Below are 23402 nucleotides of genomic sequence, written 5' to 3' on the forward strand. Positions count from 1 at the left end.
TCGCCATTGTCGGATCTCGGAATCGCCATTACCGGACACGGCAAGCGCGCGCCGAAACCATCGGGACTTTGTCGAACGAACTCGGAATCGCTATTGCGACCCCATTCCGGAAACCTCTCTCCGAGCCCCACGAGACTGACTGCGTAGCGGTCACGGCAAATTCCGAGGCCCAAAACCATCGCCTCGGAGGTCGACGGGAGAGGTTTTGGTCGCTCGGGGCGCAAAAAGGAGTGCAACACGAGGACTTCCCAGGGGGTCACCCATCCTAGTACTACTCTCGCCCAAGCACGCTTGACTTCGGAGTTCTGATGGGATCCGGTGCTTTAGTGCTGGTGTGATCGCACTCGCTATGTTTGCGTCGTCCCTCGCCTTTGTGCACGTAGCGGACGGAGTATGGAGCCTCTAAACCTGTCGAACGATCTCGGAGTCGCCATTGTCGGATCTCGGAATCGCCATTACCGGACACGGCAAGCGCGCGCCGAAACCATCGGGACTTTGTCGAACGAACTCGGAATCGCTATTGCGACCCCATTCCGGAAACCTCTCTCCGAGCCCCACGAGACTGACTGCGTAGCGGTCACGGCAAATTCCGAGGCCCAAAACCATCGCCTCGGAGGTCGACGGGAGAGGTTTTGGTCGCTCGGGGCGCAAAAAGGAGTGCAACACGAGGACTTCCCAGGGGGTCACCCATCCTAGTACTACTCTCGCCCAAGCACGCTTGACTTCGGAGTTCTGATGGGATCCGGTGCTTTAGTGCTGGTGTGATCGCACTCGCTATGTTTGCGTCGTCCCTCGCCTTTGTGCACGTAGCGGACGGAGTATGGAGCCTCTAAACCTGTCGAACGATCTCGGAGTCGCCATTGTCGGATCTCGGAATCGCCATTACCGGACACGGCAAGCGCGCGCCGAAACCATCGGGACTTTGTCGAACGAACTCGGAATCGCTATTGCGACCCCATTCCGGAAACCTCTCTCCGAGCCCCACGAGACTGACTGCGTAGCGGTCACGGCAAATTCCGAGGCCCAAAACCATCGCCTCGGAGGTCGACGGGAGAGGTTTTGGTCGCTCGGGGCGCAAAAAGGAGTGCAACACGAGGACTTCCCAGGGGGTCACCCATCCTAGTACTACTCTCGCCCAAGCACGCTTGACTTCGGAGTTCTGATGGGATCCGGTGCTTTAGTGCTGGTGTGATCGCACTCGCTATGTTTGCGTCGTCCCTCGCCTTTGTGCACGTAGCGGACGGAGTATGGAGCCTCTAAACCTGTCGAACGATCTCGGAGTCGCCATTGTCGGATCTCGGAATCGCCATTACCGGACACGGCAAGCGCGCGCCGAAACCATCGGGACTTTGTCGAACGAACTCGGAATCGCTATTGCGACCCCATTCCGGAAACCTCTCTCCGAGCCCCACGAGACTGACTGCGTAGCGGTCATGGCAAATTCCGAGGCCCAAAACCATCGCCTCGGAGGTCGACGGGAGAGGTTTTGGTCGCTCGGGGCGCAAAAAGGAGTGCAACACGAGGACTTCCCAGGGGGTCACCCATCCTAGTACTACTCTCGCCCAAGCACGCTTGACTTCGGAGTTCTGATGGGATCCGGTGCTTTAGTGCTGGTGTGATCGCACTCGCTATGTTTGCGTCGTCCCTCGCCTTTGTGCACGTAGCGGACGGAGTATGGAGCCTCTAAACCTGTCGAACGATCTCGGAGTCGCCATTGTCGGATCTCGGAATCGCCATTACCGGACACGGCAAGCGCGCGCCGAAACCATCGGGACTTTGTCGAACGAACTCGGAATCGCTATTGCGACCCCATTCCGGAAACCTCTCTCCGAGCCCCACGAGACTGACTGCGTAGCGGTCACGGCAAATTCCGAGGCCCAAAACCATCGCCTCGGAGGTCGACGGGAGAGGTTTTGGTCGCTCGGGGCGCAAAAAGGAGTGCAACACGAGGACTTCCCAGGGGGTCACCCATCCTAGTACTACTCTCGCCCAAGCACGCTTGACTTCGGAGTTCTGATGGGATCCGGTGCTTTAGTGCTGGTGTGATCGCACTCGCTATGTTTGCGTCGTCCCTCGCCTTTGTGCACGTAGCGGACGGAGTATGGAGCCTCTAAACCTGTCGAACGATCTCGGAGTCGCCATTGTCGGATCTCGGAATCGCCATTACCGGACACGGCAAGCGCGCGCCGAAACCATCGGGACTTTGTCGAACGAACTCGGAATCGCTATTGCGACCCCATTCCGGAAACCTCTCTCCGAGCCCCACGAGACTGACTGCGTAGCGGTCACGGCAAATTCCGAGGCCCAAAACCATCGCCTCGGAGGTCGACGGGAGAGGTTTTGGTCGCTCGGGGCGCAAAAAGGAGTGCAACACGAGGACTTCCCAGGGGGTCACCCATCCTAGTACTACTCTCGCCCAAGCACGCTTGACTTCGGAGTTCTGATGGGATCCGGTGCTTTAGTGCTGGTGTGATCGCACTCGCTATGTTTGCGTCGTCCCTCGCCTTTGTGCACGTAGCGGACGGAGTATGGAGCCTCTAAACCTGTCGAACGATCTCGGAGTCGCCATTGTCGGATCTCGGAATCGCCATTACCGGACACGGCAAGCGCGCGCCGAAACCATCGGGACTTTGTCGAACGAACTCGGAATCGCTATTGCGACCCCATTCCGGAAACCTCTCTCCGAGCCCCACGAGACTGACTGCGTAGCGGTCACGGCAAATTCCGAGGCCCAAAACCATCGCCTCGGAGGTCGACGGGAGAGGTTTTGGTCGCTCGGGGCGCAAAAAGGAGTGCAACACGAGGACTTCCCAGGGGGTCACCCATCCTAGTACTACTCTCGCCCAAGCACGCTTGACTTCGGAGTTCTGATGGGATCCGGTGCTTTAGTGCTGGTGTGATCGCACTCGCTATGTTTGCGTCGTCCCTCGCCTTTGTGCACGTAGCGGACGGAGTATGGAGCCTCTAAACCTGTCGAACGATCTCGGAGTCGCCATTGTCGGATCTCGGAATCGCCATTACCGGACACGGCAAGCGCGCGCCGAAACCATCGGGACTTTGTCGAACGAACTCGGAATCGCTATTGCGACCCCATTCCGGAAACCTCTCTCCGAGCCCCACGAGACTGACTGCGTAGCGGTCACGGCAAATTCCGAGGCCCAAAACCATCGCCTCGGAGGTCGACGGGAGAGGTTTTGGTCGCTCGGGGCGCAAAAAGGAGTGCAACACGAGGACTTCCCAGGGGGTCACCCATCCTAGTACTACTCTCGCCCAAGCACGCTTGACTTCGGAGTTCTGATGGGATCCGGTGCTTTAGTGCTGGTGTGATCGCACTCGCTATGTTTGCGTCGTCCCTCGCCTTTGTGCACGTAGCGGACGGAGTATGGAGCCTCTAAACCTGTCGAACGATCTCGGAGTCGCCATTGTCGGATCTCGGAATCGCCATTACCGGACACGGCAAGCGCGCGCCGAAACCATCGGGACTTTGTCGAACGAACTCGGAATCGCTATTGCGACCCCATTCCGGAAACCTCTCTCCGAGCCCCACGAGACTGACTGCGTAGCGGTCACGGCAAATTCCGAGGCCCAAAACCATCGCCTCGGAGGTCGACGGGAGAGGTTTTGGTCGCTCGGGGCGCAAAAAGGAGTGCAACACGAGGACTTCCCAGGGGGTCACCCATCCTAGTACTACTCTCGCCCAAGCACGCTTGACTTCGGAGTTCTGATGGGATCCGGTGCTTTAGTGCTGGTGTGATCGCACTCGCTATGTTTGCGTCGTCCCTCGCCTTTGTGCACGTAGCGGACGGAGTATGGAGCCTCTAAACCTGTCGAACGATCTCGGAGTCGCCATTGTCGGATCTCGGAATCGCCATTACCGGACACGGCAAGCGCGCGCCGAAACCATCGGGACTTTGTCGAACGAACTCGGAATCGCTATTGCGACCCCATTCCGGAAACCTCTCTCCGAGCCCCACGAGACTGACTGCGTAGCGGTCACGGCAAATTCCGAGGCCCAAAACCATCGCCTCGGAGGTCGACGGGAGAGGTTTTGGTCGCTCGGGGCGCAAAAAGGAGTGCAACACGAGGACTTCCCAGGGGGTCACCCATCCTAGTACTACTCTCGCCCAAGCACGCTTGACTTCGGAGTTCTGATGGGATCCGGTGCTTTAGTGCTGGTGTGATCGCACTCGCTATGTTTGCGTCGTCCCTCGCCTTTGTGCACGTAGCGGACGGAGTATGGAGCCTCTAAACCTGTCGAACGATCTCGGAGTCGCCATTGTCGGATCTCGGAATCGCCATTACCGGACACGGCAAGCGCGCGCCGAAACCATCGGGACTTTGTCGAACGAACTCGGAATCGCTATTGCGACCCCATTCCGGAAACCTCTCTCCGAGCCCCACGAGACTGACTGCGTAGCGGTCACGGCAAATTCCGAGGCCCAAAACCATCGCCTCGGAGGTCGACGGGAGAGGTTTTGGTCGCTCGGGGCGCAAAAAGGAGTGCAACACGAGGACTTCCCAGGGGGTCACCCATCCTAGTACTACTCTCGCCCAAGCACGCTTGACTTCGGAGTTCTGATGGGATCCGGTGCTTTAGTGCTGGTGTGATCGCACTCGCTATGTTTGCGTCGTCCCTCGCCTTTGTGCACGTAGCGGACGGAGTATGGAGCCTCTAAACCTGTCGAACGATCTCGGAGTCGCCATTGTCGGATCTCGGAATCGCCATTACCGGACACGGCAAGCGCGCGCCGAAACCATCGGGACTTTGTCGAACGAACTCGGAATCGCTATTGCGACCCCATTCCGGAAACCTCTCTCCGAGCCCCACGAGACTGACTGCGTAGCGGTCACGGCAAATTCCGAGGCCCAAAACCATCGCCTCGGAGGTCGACGGGAGAGGTTTTGGTCGCTCGGGGCGCAAAAAGGAGTGCAACACGAGGACTTCCCAGGGGGTCACCCATCCTAGTACTACTCTCGCCCAAGCACGCTTGACTTCGGAGTTCTGATGGGATCCGGTGCTTTAGTGCTGGTGTGATCGCACTCGCTATGTTTGCGTCGTCCCTCGCCTTTGTGCACGTAGCGGACGGAGTATGGAGCCTCTAAACCTGTCGAACGATCTCGGAGTCGCCATTGTCGGATCTCGGAATCGCCATTACCGGACACGGCAAGCGCGCGCCGAAACCATCGGGACTTTGTCGAACGAACTCGGAATCGCTATTGCGACCCCATTCCGGAAACCTCTCTCCGAGCCCCACGAGACTGACTGCGTAGCGGTCACGGCAAATTCCGAGGCCCAAAACCATCGCCTCGGAGGTCGACGGGAGAGGTTTTGGTCGCTCGGGGCGCAAAAAGGAGTGCAACACGAGGACTTCCCAGGGGGTCACCCATCCTAGTACTACTCTCGCCCAAGCACGCTTGACTTCGGAGTTCTGATGGGATCCGGTGCTTTAGTGCTGGTGTGATCGCACTCGCTATGTTTGCGTCGTCCCTCGCCTTTGTGCACGTAGCGGACGGAGTATGGAGCCTCTAAACCTGTCGAACGATCTCGGAGTCGCCATTGTCGGATCTCGGAATCGCCATTACCGGACACGGCAAGCGCGCGCCGAAACCATCGGGACTTTGTCGAACGAACTCGGAATCGCTATTGCGACCCCATTCCGGAAACCTCTCTCCGAGCCCCACGAGACTGACTGCGTAGCGGTCACGGCAAATTCCGAGGCCCAAAACCATCGCCTCGGAGGTCGACGGGAGAGGTTTTGGTCGCTCGGGGCGCAAAAAGGAGTGCAACACGAGGACTTCCCAGGGGGTCACCCATCCTAGTACTACTCTCGCCCAAGCACGCTTGACTTCGGAGTTCTGATGGGATCCGGTGCTTTAGTGCTGGTGTGATCGCACTCGCTATGTTTGCGTCGTCCCTCGCCTTTGTGCACGTAGCGGACGGAGTATGGAGCCTCTAAACCTGTCGAACGATCTCGGAGTCGCCATTGTCGGATCTCGGAATCGCCATTACCGGACACGGCAAGCGCGCGCCGAAACCATCGGGACTTTGTCGAACGAACTCGGAATCGCTATTGCGACCCCATTCCGGAAACCTCTCTCCGAGCCCCACGAGACTGACTGCGTAGCGGTCACGGCAAATTCCGAGGCCCAAAACCATCGCCTCGGAGGTCGACGGGAGAGGTTTTGGTCGCTCGGGGCGCAAAAAGGAGTGCAACACGAGGACTTCCCAGGGGGTCACCCATCCTAGTACTACTCTCGCCCAAGCACGCTTGACTTCGGAGTTCTGATGGGATCCGGTGCTTTAGTGCTGGTGTGATCGCACTCGCTATGTTTGCGTCGTCCCTCGCCTTTGTGCACGTAGCGGACGGAGTATGGAGCCTCTAAACCTGTCGAACGATCTCGGAGTCGCCATTGTCGGATCTCGGAATCGCCATTACCGGACACGGCAAGCGCGCGCCGAAACCATCGGGACTTTGTCGAACGAACTCGGAATCGCTATTGCGACCCCATTCCGGAAACCTCTCTCCGAGCCCCACGAGACTGACTGCGTAGCGGTCACGGCAAATTCCGAGGCCCAAAACCATCGCCTCGGAGGTCGACGGGAGAGGTTTTGGTCGCTCGGGGCGCAAAAAGGAGTGCAACACGAGGACTTCCCAGGGGGTCACCCATCCTAGTACTACTCTCGCCCAAGCACGCTTGACTTCGGAGTTCTGATGGGATCCGGTGCTTTAGTGCTGGTGTGATCGCACTCGCTATGTTTGCGTCGTCCCTCGCCTTTGTGCACGTAGCGGACGGAGTATGGAGCCTCTAAACCTGTCGAACGATCTCGGAGTCGCCATTGTCGGATCTCGGAATCGCCATTACCGGACACGGCAAGCGCGCGCCGAAACCATCGGGACTTTGTCGAACGAACTCGGAATCGCTATTGCGACCCCATTCCGGAAACCTCTCTCCGAGCCCCACGAGACTGACTGCGTAGCGGTCACGGCAAATTCCGAGGCCCAAAACCATCGCCTCGGAGGTCGACGGGAGAGGTTTTGGTCGCTCGGGGCGCAAAAAGGAGTGCAACACGAGGACTTCCCAGGGGGTCACCCATCCTAGTACTACTCTCGCCCAAGCACGCTTGACTTCGGAGTTCTGATGGGATCCGGTGCTTTAGTGCTGGTGTGATCGCACTCGCTATGTTTGCGTCGTCCCTCGCCTTTGTGCACGTAGCGGACGGAGTATGGAGCCTCTAAACCTGTCGAACGATCTCGGAGTCGCCATTGTCGGATCTCGGAATCGCCATTACCGGACACGGCAAGCGCGCGCCGAAACCATCGGGACTTTGTCGAACGAACTCGGAATCGCTATTGCGACCCCATTCCGGAAACCTCTCTCCGAGCCCCACGAGACTGACTGCGTAGCGGTCACGGCAAATTCCGAGGCCCAAAACCATCGCCTCGGAGGTCGACGGGAGAGGTTTTGGTCGCTCGGGGCGCAAAAAGGAGTGCAACACGAGGACTTCCCAGGGGGTCACCCATCCTAGTACTACTCTCGCCCAAGCACGCTTGACTTCGGAGTTCTGATGGGATCCGGTGCTTTAGTGCTGGTGTGATCGCACTCGCTATGTTTGCGTCGTCCCTCGCCTTTGTGCACGTAGCGGACGGAGTATGGAGCCTCTAAACCTGTCGAACGATCTCGGAGTCGCCATTGTCGGATCTCGGAATCGCCATTACCGGACACGGCAAGCGCGCGCCGAAACCATCGGGACTTTGTCGAACGAACTCGGAATCGCTATTGCGACCCCATTCCGGAAACCTCTCTCCGAGCCCCACGAGACTGACTGCGTAGCGGTCACGGCAAATTCCGAGGCCCAAAACCATCGCCTCGGAGGTCGACGGGAGAGGTTTTGGTCGCTCGGGGCGCAAAAAGGAGTGCAACACGAGGACTTCCCAGGGGGTCACCCATCCTAGTACTACTCTCGCCCAAGCACGCTTGACTTCGGAGTTCTGATGGGATCCGGTGCTTTAGTGCTGGTGTGATCGCACTCGCTATGTTTGCGTCGTCCCTCGCCTTTGTGCACGTAGCGGACGGAGTATGGAGCCTCTAAACCTGTCGAACGATCTCGGAGTCGCCATTGTCGGATCTCGGAATCGCCATTACCGGACACGGCAAGCGCGCGCCGAAACCATCGGGACTTTGTCGAACGAACTCGGAATCGCTATTGCGACCCCATTCCGGAAACCTCTCTCCGAGCCCCACGAGACTGACTGCGTAGCGGTCACGGCAAATTCCGAGGCCCAAAACCATCGCCTCGGAGGTCGACGGGAGAGGTTTTGGTCGCTCGGGGCGCAAAAAGGAGTGCAACACGAGGACTTCCCAGGGGGTCACCCATCCTAGTACTACTCTCGCCCAAGCACGCTTGACTTCGGAGTTCTGATGGGATCCGGTGCTTTAGTGCTGGTGTGATCGCACTCGCTATGTTTGCGTCGTCCCTCGCCTTTGTGCACGTAGCGGACGGAGTATGGAGCCTCTAAACCTGTCGAACGATCTCGGAGTCGCCATTGTCGGATCTCGGAATCGCCATTACCGGACACGGCAAGCGCGCGCCGAAACCATCGGGACTTTGTCGAACGAACTCGGAATCGCTATTGCGACCCCATTCCGGAAACCTCTCTCCGAGCCCCACGAGACTGACTGCGTAGCGGTCACGGCAAATTCCGAGGCCCAAAACCATCGCCTCGGAGGTCGACGGGAGAGGTTTTGGTCGCTCGGGGCGCAAAAAGGAGTGCAACACGAGGACTTCCCAGGGGGTCACCCATCCTAGTACTACTCTCGCCCAAGCACGCTTGACTTCGGAGTTCTGATGGGATCCGGTGCTTTAGTGCTGGTGTGATCGCACTCGCTATGTTTGCGTCGTCCCTCGCCTTTGTGCACGTAGCGGACGGAGTATGGAGCCTCTAAACCTGTCGAACGATCTCGGAGTCGCCATTGTCGGATCTCGGAATCGCCATTACCGGACACGGCAAGCGCGCGCCGAAACCATCGGGACTTTGTCGAACGAACTCGGAATCGCTATTGCGACCCCATTCCGGAAACCTCTCTCCGAGCCCCACGAGACTGACTGCGTAGCGGTCACGGCAAATTCCGAGGCCCAAAACCATCGCCTCGGAGGTCGACGGGAGAGGTTTTGGTCGCTCGGGGCGCAAAAAGGAGTGCAACACGAGGACTTCCCAGGGGGTCACCCATCCTAGTACTACTCTCGCCCAAGCACGCTTGACTTCGGAGTTCTGATGGGATCCGGTGCTTTAGTGCTGGTGTGATCGCACTCGCTATGTTTGCGTCGTCCCTCGCCTTTGTGCACGTAGCGGACGGAGTATGGAGCCTCTAAACCTGTCGAACGATCTCGGAGTCGCCATTGTCGGATCTCGGAATCGCCATTACCGGACACGGCAAGCGCGCGCCGAAACCATCGGGACTTTGTCGAACGAACTCGGAATCGCTATTGCGACCCCATTCCGGAAACCTCTCTCCGAGCCCCACGAGACTGACTGCGTAGCGGTCACGGCAAATTCCGAGGCCCAAAACCATCGCCTCGGAGGTCGACGGGAGAGGTTTTGGTCGCTCGGGGCGCAAAAAGGAGTGCAACACGAGGACTTCCCAGGGGGTCACCCATCCTAGTACTACTCTCGCCCAAGCACGCTTGACTTCGGAGTTCTGATGGGATCCGGTGCTTTAGTGCTGGTGTGATCGCACTCGCTATGTTTGCGTCGTCCCTCGCCTTTGTGCACGTAGCGGACGGAGTATGGAGCCTCTAAACCTGTCGAACGATCTCGGAGTCGCCATTGTCGGATCTCGGAATCGCCATTACCGGACACGGCAAGCGCGCGCCGAAACCATCGGGACTTTGTCGAACGAACTCGGAATCGCTATTGCGACCCCATTCCGGAAACCTCTCTCCGAGCCCCACGAGACTGACTGCGTAGCGGTCACGGCAAATTCCGAGGCCCAAAACCATCGCCTCGGAGGTCGACGGGAGAGGTTTTGGTCGCTCGGGGCGCAAAAAGGAGTGCAACACGAGGACTTCCCAGGGGGTCACCCATCCTAGTACTACTCTCGCCCAAGCACGCTTGACTTCGGAGTTCTGATGGGATCCGGTGCTTTAGTGCTGGTGTGATCGCACTCGCTATGTTTGCGTCGTCCCTCGCCTTTGTGCACGTAGCGGACGGAGTATGGAGCCTCTAAACCTGTCGAACGATCTCGGAGTCGCCATTGTCGGATCTCGGAATCGCCATTACCGGACACGGCAAGCGCGCGCCGAAACCATCGGGACTTTGTCGAACGAACTCGGAATCGCTATTGCGACCCCATTCCGGAAACCTCTCTCCGAGCCCCACGAGACTGACTGCGTAGCGGTCACGGCAAATTCCGAGGCCCAAAACCATCGCCTCGGAGGTCGACGGGAGAGGTTTTGGTCGCTCGGGGCGCAAAAAGGAGTGCAACACGAGGACTTCCCAGGGGGTCACCCATCCTAGTACTACTCTCGCCCAAGCACGCTTGACTTCGGAGTTCTGATGGGATCCGGTGCTTTAGTGCTGGTGTGATCGCACTCGCTATGTTTGCGTCGTCCCTCGCCTTTGTGCACGTAGCGGACGGAGTATGGAGCCTCTAAACCTGTCGAACGATCTCGGAGTCGCCATTGTCGGATCTCGGAATCGCCATTACCGGACACGGCAAGCGCGCGCCGAAACCATCGGGACTTTGTCGAACGAACTCGGAATCGCTATTGCGACCCCATTCCGGAAACCTCTCTCCGAGCCCCACGAGACTGACTGCGTAGCGGTCACGGCAAATTCCGAGGCCCAAAACCATCGCCTCGGAGGTCGACGGGAGAGGTTTTGGTCGCTCGGGGCGCAAAAAGGAGTGCAACACGAGGACTTCCCAGGGGGTCACCCATCCTAGTACTACTCTCGCCCAAGCACGCTTGACTTCGGAGTTCTGATGGGATCCGGTGCTTTAGTGCTGGTGTGATCGCACTCGCTATGTTTGCGTCGTCCCTCGCCTTTGTGCACGTAGCGGACGGAGTATGGAGCCTCTAAACCTGTCGAACGATCTCGGAGTCGCCATTGTCGGATCTCGGAATCGCCATTACCGGACACGGCAAGCGCGCGCCGAAACCATCGGGACTTTGTCGAACGAACTCGGAATCGCTATTGCGACCCCATTCCGGAAACCTCTCTCCGAGCCCCACGAGACTGACTGCGTAGCGGTCACGGCAAATTCCGAGGCCCAAAACCATCGCCTCGGAGGTCGACGGGAGAGGTTTTGGTCGCTCGGGGCACAAAAAGGAGTGCAACACGAGGACTTCCCAGGGGGTCACCCATCCTAGTACTACTCTCGCCCAAGCACGCTTGACTTCGGAGTTCTGATGGGATCCGGTGCTTTAGTGCTGGTGTGATCGCACTCGCTATGTTTGCGTCGTCCCTCGCCTTTGTGCACGTAGCGGACGGAGTATGGAGCCTCTAAACCTGTCGAACGATCTCGGAGTCGCCATTGTCGGATCTCGGAATCGCCATTACCGGACACGGCAAGCGCGCGCCGAAACCATCGGGACTTTGTCGAACGAACTCGGAATCGCTATTGCGACCCCATTCCGGAAACCTCTCTCCGAGCCCCACGAGACTGACTGCGTAGCGGTCACGGCAAATTCCGAGGCCCAAAACCATCGCCTCGGAGGTCGACGGGAGAGGTTTTGGTCGCTCGGGGCACAAAAAGGAGTGCAACACGAGGACTTCCCAGGGGGTCACCCATCCTAGTACTACTCTCGCCCAAGCACGCTTGACTTCGGAGTTCTGATGGGATCCGGTGCTTTAGTGCTGGTGTGATCGCACTCGCTATGTTTGCGTCGTCCCTCGCCTTTGTGCACGTAGCGGACGGAGTATGGAGCCTCTAAACCTGTCGAACGATCTCGGAGTCGCCATTGTCGGATCTCGGAATCGCCATTACCGGACACGGCAAGCGCGCGCCGAAACCATCGGGACTTTGTCGAACGAACTCGGAATCGCTATTGCGACCCCATTCCGGAAACCTCTCTCCGAGCCCCACGAGACTGACTGCGTAGCGGTCACGGCAAATTCCGAGGCCCAAAACCATCGCCTCGGAGGTCGACGGGAGAGGTTTTGGTCGCTCGGGGCGCAAAAAGGAGTGCAACACGAGGACTTCCCAGGGGGTCACCCATCCTAGTACTACTCTCGCCCAAGCACGCTTGACTTCGGAGTTCTGATGGGATCCGGTGCTTTAGTGCTGGTGTGATCGCACTCGCTATGTTTGCGTCGTCCCTCGCCATTGTCGGATCTCGGAATCGCCATTACCGGACACGGCAAGCGCGCGCCGAAACCATCGGGACTTTGTCGAACGAACTCGGAATCGCTATTGCGACCCCATTCCGGAAACCTCTCTCCGAGCCCCACGAGACTGACTGCGTAGCGGTCACGGCAAATTCCGAGGCCCAAAACCATCGCCTCGGAGGTCGACGGGAGAGGTTTTGGTCGCTCGGGGCGCAAAAAGGAGTGCAACACGAGGACTTCCCAGGGGGTCACCCATCCTAGTACTACTCTCGCCCAAGCACGCTTGACTTCGGAGTTCTGATGGGATCCGGTGCTTTAGTGCTGGTGTGATCGCACTCGCTATGTTTGCGTCGTCCCTCGCCTTTGTGCACGTAGCGGACGGAGTATGGAGCCTCTAAACCTGTCGAACGATCTCGGAATCGCCATTGTCGGATCTCGGAATCGCCATTGTCGGATCTCGGAATCGCCATTACCGGACACGGCAAGCGCGCGCCGAAACCATCGGGACTTTGTCGAACGAACTCGGAATCGCTATTGCGACCCCATTCCGGAAACCTCTCTCCGAGCCCCACGAGACTGACTGCGTAGCGGTCACGGCAAATTCCGAGGCCCAAAACCATCGCCTCGGAGGTCGACGGGAGAGGTTTTGGTCGCTCGGGGCGCAAAAAGGAGTGCAACACGAGGACTTCCCAGGGGGTCACCCATCCTAGTACTACTCTCGCCCAAGCACGCTTGACTTCGGAGTTCTGATGGGATCCGGTGCTTTAGTGCTGGTGTGATCGCACTCGCTATGTTTGCGTCGTCCCTCGCCTTTGTGCACGTAGCGGACGGAGTATGGAGCCTCTAAACCTGTCGAACGATCTCGGAGTCGCCATTGTCGGATCTCGGAATCGCCATTACCGGACACGGCAAGCGCGCGCCGAAACCATCGGGACTTTGTCGAACGAACTCGGAATCGCTATTGCGACCCCATTCCGGAAACCTCTCTCCGAGCCCCACGAGACTGACTGCGTAGCGGTCACGGCAAATTCCGAGGCCCAAAACCATCGCCTCGGAGGTCGACGGGAGAGGTTTTGGTCGCTCGGGGCGCAAAAAGGAGTGCAACACGAGGACTTCCCAGGGGGTCACCCATCCTAGTACTACTCTCGCCCAAGCACGCTTGACTTCGGAGTTCTGATGGGATCCGGTGCTTTAGTGCTGGTGTGATCGCACTCGCTATGTTTGCGTCGTCCCTCGCCTTTGTGCACGTAGCGGACGGAGTATGGAGCCTCTAAACCTGTCGAACGATCTCGGAGTCGCCATTGTCGGATCTCGGAATCGCCATTACCGGACACGGCAAGCGCGCGCCGAAACCATCGGGACTTTGTCGAACGAACTCGGAATCGCTATTGCGACCCCATTCCGGAAACCTCTCTCCGAGCCCCACGAGACTGACTGCGTAGCGGTCACGGCAAATTCCGAGGCCCAAAACCATCGCCTCGGAGGTCGACGGGAGAGGTTTTGGTCGCTCGGGGCGCAAAAAGGAGTGCAACACGAGGACTTCCCAGGGGGTCACCCATCCTAGTACTACTCTCGCCCAAGCACGCTTGACTTCGGAGTTCTGATGGGATCCGGTGCTTTAGTGCTGGTGTGATCGCACTCGCTATGTTTGCGTCGTCCCTCGCCTTTGTGCACGTAGCGGACGGAGTATGGAGCCTCTAAACCTGTCGAACGATCTCGGAATCGCCATTGTCGGATCTCGGAATCGCCATTACCGGACACGGCAAGCGCGCGCCGAAACCATCGGGACTTTGTCGAACGAACTCGGAATCGCTATTGCGACCCCATTCCGGAAACCTCTCTCCGAGCCCCACGAGACTGACTGCGTAGCGGTCACGGCAAATTCCGAGGCCCAAAACCATCGCCTCGGAGGTCGACGGGAGAGGTTTTGGTCGCTCGGGGCACAAAAAGGAGTGCAACACGAGGACTTCCCAGGGGGTCACCCATCCTAGTACTACTCTCGCCCAAGCACGCTTGACTTCGGAGTTCTGATGGGATCCGGTGCTTTAGTGCTGGTGTGATCGCACTCGCTATGTTTGCGTCGTCCCTCGCCTTTGTGCACGTAGCGGACGGAGTATGGAGCCTCTAAACCTGTCGAACGATCTCGGAGTCGCCATTGTCGGATCTCGGAATCGCCATTACCGGACACGGCAAGCGCGCGCCGAAACCATCGGGACTTTGTCGAACGAACTCGGAATCGCTATTGCGACCCCATTCCGGAAACCTCTCTCCGAGCCCCACGAGACTGACTGCGTAGCGGTCACGGCAAATTCCGAGGCCCAAAACCATCGCCTCGGAGGTCGACGGGAGAGGTTTTGGTCGCTCGGGGCGCAAAAAGGAGTGCAACACGAGGACTTCCCAGGGGGTCACCCATCCTAGTACTACTCTCGCCCAAGCACGCTTGACTTCGGAGTTCTGATGGGATCCGGTGCTTTAGTGCTGGTGTGATCGCACTCGCTATGTTTGCGTCGTCCCTCGCCATTGTCGGATCTCGGAATCGCCATTACCGGACACGGCAAGCGCGCGCCGAAACCATCGGGACTTTGTCGAACGAACTCGGAATCGCTATTGCGACCCCATTCCGGAAACCTCTCTCCGAGCCCCACGAGACTGACTGCGTAGCGGTCACGGCAAATTCCGAGGCCCAAAACCATCGCCTCGGAGGTCGACGGGAGAGGTTTTGGTCGCTCGGGGCGCAAAAAGGAGTGCAACACGAGGACTTCCCAGGGGGTCACCCATCCTAGTACTACTCTCGCCCAAGCACGCTTGACTTCGGAGTTCTGATGGGATCCGGTGCTTTAGTGCTGGTGTGATCGCACTCGCTATGTTTGCGTCGTCCCTCGCCTTTGTGCACGTAGCGGACGGAGTATGGAGCCTCTAAACCTGTCGAACGATCTCGGAATCGCCATTGTCGGATCTCGGAATCGCCATTGTCGGATCTCGGAATCGCCATTACCGGACACGGCAAGCGCGCGCCGAAACCATCGGGACTTTGTCGAACGAACTCGGAATCGCTATTGCGACCCCATTCCGGAAACCTCTCTCCGAGCCCCACGAGACTGACTGCGTAGCGGTCACGGCAAATTCCGAGGCCCAAAACCATCGCCTCGGAGGTCGACGGGAGAGGTTTTGGTCGCTCGGGGCGCAAAAAGGAGTGCAACACGAGGACTTCCCAAGGGGTCACCTATCCTAGTACTTCTCTCGCCCAAGCACGCTTAACTTCGGAGTTCTGATGGGATCCGGTGCTTTAGTGCTGGTATAATCGGACTCGCTATTTTTGCGTCGTCTTTTCCTCAAATTTTATGTTTGCGAGGGATCCTACCTCTCCTCAAGGAATTATTTCTTTAATTCTTCTACTTCTAACCTAAACGAGGAAAAGAGGAGGAACCCTTATACTACACTATTATTTTATTATTATTTTACTTTTATACATAAAGATAGAATTATAATATTTATTTCTTATGGGTCACTGATAAAAATAAAATTTGAACAATTTATTTTCTAAAAATCATATCACTCATTGGAAAATAAATTAATTAATAAAAATATTAATTTATCTGTGTAATTAAAAAAATTAATTTTAATTATTTTTTTAACTATACTACACAAATAATAAAGTTAATAATTTATATAAAATAATATATTATTTATGATAATTAATTTACATTAAGGGAGAAAAATTATCAGTGAATACACTAATGTTTATGTTTTAAGTGTAGAAAAATTTGATCTTAATGAAGAATCATAAAGAATATGTGTCAGACATATTACTTGATCATTATAGGCAAATAAAATATAAAATTAGGACAAAGTACTTGAATGCGAATGCCACTTTTCAAGAAAACATAAAAATTGTCCAATACAATTCCACACGATCATTGGAAATGGTTGGTTGATTATTTGAATCCTAAAAATTTGTAGACAAATTCTTTCTATTCATGTCATAATTTCAGCTTATATTTAAAATATTTATTAGCTAATTATTGAATTATTCGTAGGAAATTATTTCAAGGAACTCGACTAATAGATCATATCAATGAGCCACACTTCAAATTTTGAATAATTGAAAGATGAAGAGATATGTTTTTAAAGTATCTCATTGATTTTTTGTTATTATATTTGATACTAATATATATTTTTAATGTTAAACAAAACGCATAGGTAAGGAACCATCCAAGAAAGAGTTTTTTGAGTTAACACACAAGAACAAAAAGGGTAAGAAATGTTGTTGATGATCGTACAAAAGAAGTCATTGCATGAATAATTTATTATTGTTTCTGTTTATATATCATCAAATGATACTTATTTAAAAATATTATGTTGTTAATGTAGGAAAAATACAACGAGATGATTGTTAATCTACATACGGAATATTCATTCTCTTTGATAAATAAAGATAGATATTTGAAAGAGTTTCGGGACAAAGAAAAGCATGGCCAAATAAAAGAAAATTGCATCGTGCACAAGATAGTCAAAAGCTATGTGCATAAAATTAAGGCAAAGATGAATGCAAAAGTGGGAGAGCAAAATGAAAGAGTTAGTCGACCAACAACAAAGTACGGAAAAGATGTTGAAAGACGCAGTGATTCAGTTAAGTGCTACTTCATCTACTCAAAAGGAATGTAACGAATATGTTAATTATTAATCATTAGATATAACTACGAAGTATTTTTATATTTCTATTCATGATTGGTTGGATTCTATTTGCTTTAAATATGCTTAAATGATTAGTTCTTCACCCATATATTTTAGGTGTTCGTGTCAGTATAAAATATGTAATCAAGTTGTCTGTCTGTAATGCGAAAAAAATTTTCATATCAGAATATGAAATCAAATAATAATATATCTAAAAAAATATTATGATACGTACCTTTTGTTATTATTTAGAAAAGAGCTACAAGCATATCATCATTGAATCTAAGATGTTAATATGTAAGAAGAACTAGATTCACCTTCTTTTTTTTTTTTTTTTTTTCTATTCTTTCACAGGATCACTATAATTGATGGATTCAGAAACAGAGAGAAGATATGTAATCTCTTCACTATGTCATGCACTCTTATGATGTTATATTTTTGTGATGTGTCCCTAGAAGATCTTGTCTATTTATAGGCGAGAGTAGAAGGTTTAGGATAAGTAATTAGGAAAGTTCTTTCAACAAAGACGTCTCCTAATAAATATTACTTTAATTAAATTTTTTTATTAACTAATAACCATAATTAGAATACAATCATATCTATATATTTTACCTAATTAAATAGAACTTCCTTTCTATCGTTATATTCTTTATATATATATATATATATATATATATATATATATATATATATATATATATATGATGCATATGGTTGAAGCATATAATTGATCCTTAATTGCTGCTACTTCTCATTCTTCGGTGTGTCGCTGTTGATGATCATATCCTACTTCCATCATGATCATTTATTGTAATTCTACACTGGGGTTCTGATAACAAAGTCTTAATTATGATTATTTTGATAATTCACAGTGATAATTTAAATTTAGGAAGCTTAAAGATCATATTCCCTATGAGCAACCTTGGCTTCTTTTCATTGATTTCGTGTGTTCCACAGTGTTTATCGAAGAGGAATGCCATGGAGCTTGTGCATCTTATTTTATATTCTTTTATTATCAACATAATGATTTATCTTTATGTAATTATATAATTATAATTTCATGTAGCATGCAGAAGAGAATAATGTAAAAAGGAGTGCCGAAGACAACATAGTTTTTTTTCATATATATATTCTTTTATTGTCCACTTAACAATCTTTTGTAGGTTGCAAAAGACAATATAGTTTTTTTGTTTTAAAGATGATGCGGACTTTGTGGTCGTATCAAATCTAATATTGATTTTTGGACAAAATGATATTTGACCTTGTGATTGTATTATCTTTAATATCGATGTGAATTTTTTTATTATTATTAAAAATTCTGGTATGATTTTCAAATTATTAAAAATTGATAGGTTGTCAAAAATTAAAAATTGATTCTCATTGTGTTATTTCTAATTAAATAAAAATTTTAGTGACATGTTAGTTTATCACTAAATTATCATCATTTTTTTATTTAATTAGAAATTAACGACATATCTAAGTTATTACTATAATGTTTTCACCAAGATATCAGGTAACAAAATCGTCCATCACCAAATATTGTCACAAAAATATCATTTCATCAATTTATTTATTTATTTTTATGATATAATTTAAATTCATAAATAAATAAATAAATAAATAAAAACTGTCACTAAAAATCATAATTTATTCTTGTTTCATCATTAAAATTTTTTTAATTACGGGACCCAAGTTGGTGACAACTCTCATTCCATAATTAAATCTCTTAGTGATAATTTGTTTTTGTTTGTTTTTATGACAACTTTTATCCATTACCAATGATTATTTTTTGTTATAGTGGAGTTGCCACATTGAGGAATAAAGGAACAGTGGAATAGCATTATGCATCAATTTTTACCAATCCTGCCAAATATGGGCCTCCAATAGAAAGAAAGGATACTTTGTGCTTTAAAAGACTAAAGACTAAAATACTTTGTGTTATCCGGTTCTCGGGTTCGGTTTCATGAGATGCTGAGCCGTCCAGCCGAAGCGGTTCGCTAACAGAAAGCACCGGGTCGTGTGGAGAGGGGGCGGAAGAACCGGGCGTCGTGCGCCACTCGTGGCCGCGCGCTAAACGGGCTTCCTACCATCCCTCCCTCTTCTAACTCCAAACCCCATCCCTCCCTTAAAACAAACGAGATCAAGCCATCGGTCGTAGGAGACAACCCCAGAGAGAGATCCCAAGAACAAGTTGGAGACCGATCCATCGTCTGGTCCGCCTGTCCATTTCTCGTGTGGTAAAGAACGAACATACTCGTCTAATTCTGTGCTGCTTTCTCTTGCTGCACATGTGTTTGTGCAAATAGCTGTGGTTTCTTACCGGTGTCTATTCTATCCATTTCTCGTATCTTGTTTTGTTCATCTGCTTTTTCTTATTCTTCTCTTCTTTAATTTAATTGCTGATCAAGTTACATTACAGTGAAGGCCATAAATTTTGTGTTTATCTGTTCTTGGTTACCTTTAGGAATTTGGGGATCATGACTGCTTTGTTCATCTGATGGTCGTGCTATATATTAGTTCAGTTTATTATATCAGTATATTTAGCTTCTCTCAATCATCTTGGAAGATGATGATGGGGTTGACCTCGTTGGCGATCGCTACATTAACTATGTTCTTTATTTTCTGGATCTTAGTTGTCGGTAGAAATTTACCCTCAAAAGATTGTAGATTCAAATTAGGGTGTCTAGATTGCTGATCATTTTAAGGTTTTGTTTATTTCCAACTTGCAATATCTGGATTCCCTCATATCATATGTTGACATGCCCATGGTTGTTGATTGCTACGTTTGCCAAAGTATGTAGCAGTCCAACACTATGAGCCTTTTTAAAAGCCTGAAGAGACTTTTAACTCTATATAGATTGCTTCATTTTTTTACCTATAATTGGATGGGAGACTAGTGTTATTTGCCAAGCTGTGTTGTATTAATGCTTTTGAATGTGATTGTGTCATTGTTTAACTTTGAAATGTATTTTAAGCAACTTTTTTCTTACTTAAAAAGATGTTTTGTTGTAGCTGATGAAGTTATCCTGAAAGTAATTAGTATTGGGCACTGGACCTTACTAATGTACCAGAATCTTCATTACTTTTGAACATGTACCAGGACATAGGAAGCATCAGCACATAGGAAATAAATCAATGACTTGTTAATCTAACAAACTCTAATCTTGTCTCCATTATTGACCATATATATTGCAAATGTAATTCTGTTCTTTTTCATTTGGTGCCTGTCAGATATAAAGATGGCAGATGCTTGATTGTCTACTTTAGGTTGTCCTTCATAAAGGAAATGATGGAGTTGACTGCATTGGTGATTGTACATTTGCTGTGTTCTGTAATTTCTGGATCTAAGTTGTAGATAGAAATTTACCCTAAAATAAAGATGCAAATATTGGTGATTGCCACAGAGTTTTGTCTATTGTGATATCAATACTTGGTTTGCCTCAAATCATGTATTTACATGCCAGCTTAAAGAATCAATTCCCTCATTTGCCAAATCATGAGGATGTTTGACCTTATATGCTGGGGTAATCTGTCCTGAAGAGACTTTTGTCTCCATATAATTCATTGCATTCTACTTACAATCGGATTGGAAATCAAGGTTATTTGCCAAGTCATGTTAAGTTTATTGCTTAAAATGTTCTTATGCTTTGTTTTTTAACCTTGAAATGTATTTTAAATAAATTGTCTTTTGTACCTGTGCTGTGGCGCTGCTGTAAGTTTTCGATAAAATCCTTAATACTTTGCCAAATCCATTCATGATTTATTCGACAAAAAAAAATTATAAAAATGGATAAGATCGGCTAAGTCTTACATTAGAATTATAAACCCTCAATTCAAAAATGGAAATTCTTGTATATTGAGTAACCGCGGAGATGAATTTTGATCAGTTTATTTACTCGTTCTGACCTTTCAGTGAGTAAGGAGTTTATTAAGTTGTTCTCAAAGTAATTAGTATTGAGCAGTAGAATTGTTACTACCACTGTACCAGTCTTGATTGCTTTCAAAGTTATACCAGGAAATACAAAGTGTCAGTCAATAGGAAATGAGTCAATGACTAATTAATATAACAATTCTTTGAACTTATATCCATTACTAGTTATATACATTCACATGTAATTCTCTTCTGTTTGTTCCTTTTTGTCTGATGGATAGTTCTTCATCTCAAGCTGGTATTCATCTTTCCTGTCAGAGATAGAAGATGGCAGATGGTGAAGATATTCAGCCTCTCGTATGTGACAATGGAACTGGAATGGTTAAGGTACAACCTGAAGATTGCTTTTTATGACATGTTTCCATAAATCTCAGGCTGTTTACTGTTCATACATTGTTCACGAAGATGATAATGATATAGTTCGGTTCTGAAGCTCTAAAATGCTTAAACCTAATGCTATTAACTTCATCTTTTGTCATCTAACCATTAGCCAATTTTGAATTTCTCAGAGAGCTTCTCCTCATAGTTCACTGTTGACTTAGCCTTTAAACATTGTGTGCTGTCATTCTTTAGGCTGGTTTTGCTGGAGATGATGCCCCAAGGGCTGTTTTCCCAAGCATTGTGGGACGACCACGTCATACTGGAGTGATGGTAGGCATGGGCCAGAAGGATGCATATGTAGGAGATGAGGCTCAATCTAAACGAGGCATTCTGACACTGAAATATCCGATTGAGCATGGCATTGTGAGCAATTGGGATGACATGGAGAAAATTTGGCACCATACTTTCTACAATGAGCTTCGTGTGGCACCAGAAGAACATCCTATTCTTCTTACTGAAGCACCTCTTAACCCCAAGGCCAATCGTGAGAAGATGACTCAAATCATGTTTGAGACCTTCAATGCTCCAGCTATGTATGTTGCAATCCAAGCTGTTCTGTCTCTTTACGCTAGTGGTCGAACAACAGGTAATCCAGTCATTCACCTTGATGAATCACTCTCTTGACCATCTCTAGTAGACATGTAAACATGTCTTTTTTTTTGAGGGAATTGGAATACCTGTGCATGTTCGTAAACCATGAACCCTGTTAACTTGGTGAACTTTTTTTAGTTGAAATAGCATCTCTTTTCAGTAAGTGCTTAGATTTGCTACTTATATTCAGTTATTCATGTATATGTCTACAAGCTGGATGATCTTTGTGATGCCTGAATATTAATTTAGGATTACATGATTTCTGCAGCATATATATATGGAAGGAATTTTTTTTTTCTTTTGCATTATTGAATCACTAATGAAGAAGGAAAATTAAACTTGACTGATCACTGATATGCACAGGTATTGTGCTCGACTCTGGTGATGGTGTCAGCCATACAGTTCCAATATATGAAGGCTATGCACTTCCACATGCCATCCTTCGCCTCGACCTGGCAGGCCGTGACCTGACTGACGCTCTCATGAAGATCTTGACAGAGCGTGGCTACTCCTTCACCACCACGGCAGAGCGTGAAATCGTTCGTGACATCAAGGAAAAGCTGGCATACATTGCTCTTGACTATGAACAAGAGCTGGAGATGGCAAAGACCAGCTCATCTGTGGAGAAGAACTATGAGTTGCCTGATGGGCAGGTCATCACCATCGGTGCCGAGCGGTTCCGCTGCCCTGAAGTGCTCTTCCAGCCATCCATGATTGGGATGGAAGCTGCAGGCATACATGAGACCACATACAACTCCATCATGAAGTGTGATGTGGACATCAGAAAGGATTTGTATGGAAACATTGTGCTGAGTGGAGGATCCACCATGTTCCCAGGCATTGCTGATAGGATGAGCAAGGAGATCACTGCACTGGCTCCAAGCAGCATGAAGATTAAGGTGGTTGCTCCCCCGGAAAGGAAGTACAGTGTTTGGATTGGAGGATCCATTTTGGCTTCTCTTAGCACATTCCAACAGGTGTATACCCTACTACTTGAAACCACATAATAGATGCTCATATCTGGTTATCTTGACAAAATCTTGCATTCTTGGAATCACTCTTGATGACAAGCTACTGTCCGTTGCAGATGTGGATTGCAAAGGCAGAGTATGATGAGTCTGGCCCTTCCATTGTGCACAGGAAATGCTTCTAAATCTTCTTCTACATGGGGAGTAGCAGAACAATAAGATGATGAAACAACACAACTGACATGAGAGAGTAGTTCAGTTTGGAATTTTACCTGGATGCTGTTCTTCCTCAACCAAATATTTGTCGGTCTCTCTCTCCTCTCTCCTTGGATGGATATTATGACTTGCTTTGCTTGATTTTATTTTGATTCTGTACTCGAAGGAAGGTCAATAATTCTGAACCAGATATCATTTTGAGTATGTTACCTTATTATTTTTGTTTAATAATTGCAATTGCCGGTGTTGTCTTTCACTTTGCTTATGGTTCTATTCAAATGTTGTTCATGCAAAAGGCTAGCCAGGAGGTCT

General features: G+C 50.1%; 1 protein-coding gene and 37 non-coding genes across 40 annotated transcripts; 1 reads left to right on the top strand and 37 right to left on the bottom strand.

Moving 5' to 3' along the window:
• Positions 1 to 227: 227 nt before the first annotated feature.
• LOC135646960 (5S ribosomal RNA) lies at positions 228 to 346 on the bottom strand. Its single transcript, XR_010499710.1, has one exon. It is a non-coding gene; the product is annotated as a 5S ribosomal RNA (ribosomal RNA).
• A 308-nt stretch (positions 347 to 654) lies between these two features.
• Positions 655 to 773, bottom strand: LOC135646961 (5S ribosomal RNA). The gene has a single exon (XR_010499711.1). It is a non-coding gene; the product is annotated as a 5S ribosomal RNA (ribosomal RNA).
• A 308-nt stretch (positions 774 to 1081) lies between these two features.
• Positions 1082 to 1200, bottom strand: LOC135646962 (5S ribosomal RNA). The gene has a single exon (XR_010499712.1). It is a non-coding gene; the product is annotated as a 5S ribosomal RNA (ribosomal RNA).
• Positions 1201 to 1508: 308 nt separating this feature from the next.
• LOC135646963 (5S ribosomal RNA) lies at positions 1509 to 1627 on the bottom strand. Its single transcript, XR_010499713.1, has one exon. It is a non-coding gene; the product is annotated as a 5S ribosomal RNA (ribosomal RNA).
• Positions 1628 to 1935: 308 nt separating this feature from the next.
• On the bottom strand, positions 1936 to 2054 carry LOC135646964 (5S ribosomal RNA). The gene has a single exon (XR_010499714.1). It is a non-coding gene; the product is annotated as a 5S ribosomal RNA (ribosomal RNA).
• A 308-nt stretch (positions 2055 to 2362) lies between these two features.
• Positions 2363 to 2481, bottom strand: LOC135646965 (5S ribosomal RNA). Its single transcript, XR_010499715.1, has one exon. It is a non-coding gene; the product is annotated as a 5S ribosomal RNA (ribosomal RNA).
• Positions 2482 to 2789: 308 nt separating this feature from the next.
• LOC135646966 (5S ribosomal RNA) lies at positions 2790 to 2908 on the bottom strand. Its single transcript, XR_010499716.1, has one exon. It is a non-coding gene; the product is annotated as a 5S ribosomal RNA (ribosomal RNA).
• Positions 2909 to 3216: 308 nt separating this feature from the next.
• LOC135646968 (5S ribosomal RNA) lies at positions 3217 to 3335 on the bottom strand. The gene has a single exon (XR_010499717.1). It is a non-coding gene; the product is annotated as a 5S ribosomal RNA (ribosomal RNA).
• Positions 3336 to 3643: 308 nt separating this feature from the next.
• On the bottom strand, positions 3644 to 3762 carry LOC135646969 (5S ribosomal RNA). The gene has a single exon (XR_010499718.1). It is a non-coding gene; the product is annotated as a 5S ribosomal RNA (ribosomal RNA).
• Positions 3763 to 4070: 308 nt separating this feature from the next.
• On the bottom strand, positions 4071 to 4189 carry LOC135646971 (5S ribosomal RNA). The gene has a single exon (XR_010499720.1). It is a non-coding gene; the product is annotated as a 5S ribosomal RNA (ribosomal RNA).
• Positions 4190 to 4497: 308 nt separating this feature from the next.
• On the bottom strand, positions 4498 to 4616 carry LOC135646972 (5S ribosomal RNA). The gene has a single exon (XR_010499721.1). It is a non-coding gene; the product is annotated as a 5S ribosomal RNA (ribosomal RNA).
• A 308-nt stretch (positions 4617 to 4924) lies between these two features.
• LOC135646973 (5S ribosomal RNA) lies at positions 4925 to 5043 on the bottom strand. Its single transcript, XR_010499722.1, has one exon. It is a non-coding gene; the product is annotated as a 5S ribosomal RNA (ribosomal RNA).
• Positions 5044 to 5351: 308 nt separating this feature from the next.
• On the bottom strand, positions 5352 to 5470 carry LOC135646974 (5S ribosomal RNA). Its single transcript, XR_010499723.1, has one exon. It is a non-coding gene; the product is annotated as a 5S ribosomal RNA (ribosomal RNA).
• A 308-nt stretch (positions 5471 to 5778) lies between these two features.
• Positions 5779 to 5897, bottom strand: LOC135646975 (5S ribosomal RNA). Its single transcript, XR_010499724.1, has one exon. It is a non-coding gene; the product is annotated as a 5S ribosomal RNA (ribosomal RNA).
• A 308-nt stretch (positions 5898 to 6205) lies between these two features.
• On the bottom strand, positions 6206 to 6324 carry LOC135646976 (5S ribosomal RNA). Its single transcript, XR_010499725.1, has one exon. It is a non-coding gene; the product is annotated as a 5S ribosomal RNA (ribosomal RNA).
• Positions 6325 to 6632: 308 nt separating this feature from the next.
• On the bottom strand, positions 6633 to 6751 carry LOC135646977 (5S ribosomal RNA). Its single transcript, XR_010499726.1, has one exon. It is a non-coding gene; the product is annotated as a 5S ribosomal RNA (ribosomal RNA).
• A 308-nt stretch (positions 6752 to 7059) lies between these two features.
• Positions 7060 to 7178, bottom strand: LOC135646978 (5S ribosomal RNA). Its single transcript, XR_010499727.1, has one exon. It is a non-coding gene; the product is annotated as a 5S ribosomal RNA (ribosomal RNA).
• A 308-nt stretch (positions 7179 to 7486) lies between these two features.
• LOC135646979 (5S ribosomal RNA) lies at positions 7487 to 7605 on the bottom strand. Its single transcript, XR_010499728.1, has one exon. It is a non-coding gene; the product is annotated as a 5S ribosomal RNA (ribosomal RNA).
• Positions 7606 to 7913: 308 nt separating this feature from the next.
• On the bottom strand, positions 7914 to 8032 carry LOC135646980 (5S ribosomal RNA). The gene has a single exon (XR_010499729.1). It is a non-coding gene; the product is annotated as a 5S ribosomal RNA (ribosomal RNA).
• Positions 8033 to 8340: 308 nt separating this feature from the next.
• On the bottom strand, positions 8341 to 8459 carry LOC135646982 (5S ribosomal RNA). The gene has a single exon (XR_010499731.1). It is a non-coding gene; the product is annotated as a 5S ribosomal RNA (ribosomal RNA).
• A 308-nt stretch (positions 8460 to 8767) lies between these two features.
• LOC135646984 (5S ribosomal RNA) lies at positions 8768 to 8886 on the bottom strand. Its single transcript, XR_010499732.1, has one exon. It is a non-coding gene; the product is annotated as a 5S ribosomal RNA (ribosomal RNA).
• A 308-nt stretch (positions 8887 to 9194) lies between these two features.
• On the bottom strand, positions 9195 to 9313 carry LOC135646985 (5S ribosomal RNA). The gene has a single exon (XR_010499733.1). It is a non-coding gene; the product is annotated as a 5S ribosomal RNA (ribosomal RNA).
• Positions 9314 to 9621: 308 nt separating this feature from the next.
• LOC135646986 (5S ribosomal RNA) lies at positions 9622 to 9740 on the bottom strand. Its single transcript, XR_010499734.1, has one exon. It is a non-coding gene; the product is annotated as a 5S ribosomal RNA (ribosomal RNA).
• A 308-nt stretch (positions 9741 to 10048) lies between these two features.
• On the bottom strand, positions 10049 to 10167 carry LOC135646987 (5S ribosomal RNA). Its single transcript, XR_010499735.1, has one exon. It is a non-coding gene; the product is annotated as a 5S ribosomal RNA (ribosomal RNA).
• Positions 10168 to 10475: 308 nt separating this feature from the next.
• LOC135646988 (5S ribosomal RNA) lies at positions 10476 to 10594 on the bottom strand. Its single transcript, XR_010499736.1, has one exon. It is a non-coding gene; the product is annotated as a 5S ribosomal RNA (ribosomal RNA).
• Positions 10595 to 10902: 308 nt separating this feature from the next.
• On the bottom strand, positions 10903 to 11021 carry LOC135646989 (5S ribosomal RNA). Its single transcript, XR_010499737.1, has one exon. It is a non-coding gene; the product is annotated as a 5S ribosomal RNA (ribosomal RNA).
• A 308-nt stretch (positions 11022 to 11329) lies between these two features.
• Positions 11330 to 11448, bottom strand: LOC135646990 (5S ribosomal RNA). The gene has a single exon (XR_010499738.1). It is a non-coding gene; the product is annotated as a 5S ribosomal RNA (ribosomal RNA).
• Positions 11449 to 11756: 308 nt separating this feature from the next.
• On the bottom strand, positions 11757 to 11875 carry LOC135646991 (5S ribosomal RNA). The gene has a single exon (XR_010499739.1). It is a non-coding gene; the product is annotated as a 5S ribosomal RNA (ribosomal RNA).
• Positions 11876 to 12183: 308 nt separating this feature from the next.
• On the bottom strand, positions 12184 to 12302 carry LOC135646992 (5S ribosomal RNA). The gene has a single exon (XR_010499740.1). It is a non-coding gene; the product is annotated as a 5S ribosomal RNA (ribosomal RNA).
• Positions 12303 to 12548: 246 nt separating this feature from the next.
• Positions 12549 to 12667, bottom strand: LOC135646994 (5S ribosomal RNA). The gene has a single exon (XR_010499742.1). It is a non-coding gene; the product is annotated as a 5S ribosomal RNA (ribosomal RNA).
• A 330-nt stretch (positions 12668 to 12997) lies between these two features.
• LOC135646995 (5S ribosomal RNA) lies at positions 12998 to 13116 on the bottom strand. The gene has a single exon (XR_010499743.1). It is a non-coding gene; the product is annotated as a 5S ribosomal RNA (ribosomal RNA).
• A 308-nt stretch (positions 13117 to 13424) lies between these two features.
• LOC135646996 (5S ribosomal RNA) lies at positions 13425 to 13543 on the bottom strand. Its single transcript, XR_010499744.1, has one exon. It is a non-coding gene; the product is annotated as a 5S ribosomal RNA (ribosomal RNA).
• Positions 13544 to 13851: 308 nt separating this feature from the next.
• LOC135646997 (5S ribosomal RNA) lies at positions 13852 to 13970 on the bottom strand. Its single transcript, XR_010499745.1, has one exon. It is a non-coding gene; the product is annotated as a 5S ribosomal RNA (ribosomal RNA).
• A 308-nt stretch (positions 13971 to 14278) lies between these two features.
• On the bottom strand, positions 14279 to 14397 carry LOC135646998 (5S ribosomal RNA). The gene has a single exon (XR_010499746.1). It is a non-coding gene; the product is annotated as a 5S ribosomal RNA (ribosomal RNA).
• A 308-nt stretch (positions 14398 to 14705) lies between these two features.
• LOC135647000 (5S ribosomal RNA) lies at positions 14706 to 14824 on the bottom strand. The gene has a single exon (XR_010499747.1). It is a non-coding gene; the product is annotated as a 5S ribosomal RNA (ribosomal RNA).
• Positions 14825 to 15070: 246 nt separating this feature from the next.
• On the bottom strand, positions 15071 to 15189 carry LOC135647001 (5S ribosomal RNA). Its single transcript, XR_010499748.1, has one exon. It is a non-coding gene; the product is annotated as a 5S ribosomal RNA (ribosomal RNA).
• A 330-nt stretch (positions 15190 to 15519) lies between these two features.
• LOC135647552 (5S ribosomal RNA) lies at positions 15520 to 15638 on the bottom strand. Its single transcript, XR_010500289.1, has one exon. It is a non-coding gene; the product is annotated as a 5S ribosomal RNA (ribosomal RNA).
• Positions 15639 to 19003: 3365 nt separating this feature from the next.
• On the top strand, positions 19004 to 23346 carry LOC103972882 (actin). 3 transcript variants are annotated; one of them, XM_009387265.3, is made up of 5 exons: positions 19004 to 19240; positions 21156 to 21261; positions 21508 to 21901; positions 22270 to 22883; positions 22994 to 23346. In XM_009387265.3, the coding sequence occupies exons 2-5, from the start codon at positions 21202 to 21204 to the stop codon at positions 23057 to 23059; spliced, it is 1134 nt and encodes a 377-aa protein (XP_009385540.1). In that variant the 5' UTR covers positions 19004 to 19240; positions 21156 to 21201; the 3' UTR covers positions 23060 to 23346. The 3 variants fall into 3 exon arrangements, with proteins under 3 accessions (XP_009385540.1, XP_065020728.1, XP_009385539.1); XM_065164656.1 differs by having other exon boundaries at positions 21170 to 21261; XM_009387264.3 differs by having other exon boundaries at positions 19006 to 19240; positions 21193 to 21261.
• Positions 23347 to 23402: the final 56 nt, after the last annotated feature.

This window comes from Musa acuminata, chromosome BXJ3-8 (assembly GCF_036884655.1).
Source record: "Musa acuminata AAA Group cultivar baxijiao chromosome BXJ3-8, Cavendish_Baxijiao_AAA, whole genome shotgun sequence".
NCBI classification, from domain to species: Eukaryota; Viridiplantae; Streptophyta; class Magnoliopsida; order Zingiberales; family Musaceae; genus Musa; species Musa acuminata.

Coding starts and splice junctions, on each gene's coding strand:
- LOC103972882 (XM_009387265.3), top strand. CDS start 21,202: ATGGCAGATGGTGAAGATATTCAGCCTCTCGTATGTGACAATGGAACT. Junction 21,262..21,507: donor ATGGAACTGGAATGGTTAAG/GTACAACCTGAA, acceptor GTCATTCTTTAG/GCTGGTTTTGCTGGAGATGA. Junction 21,902..22,269: donor CGCTAGTGGTCGAACAACAG/GTAATCCAGTCA, acceptor TGATATGCACAG/GTATTGTGCTCGACTCTGGT.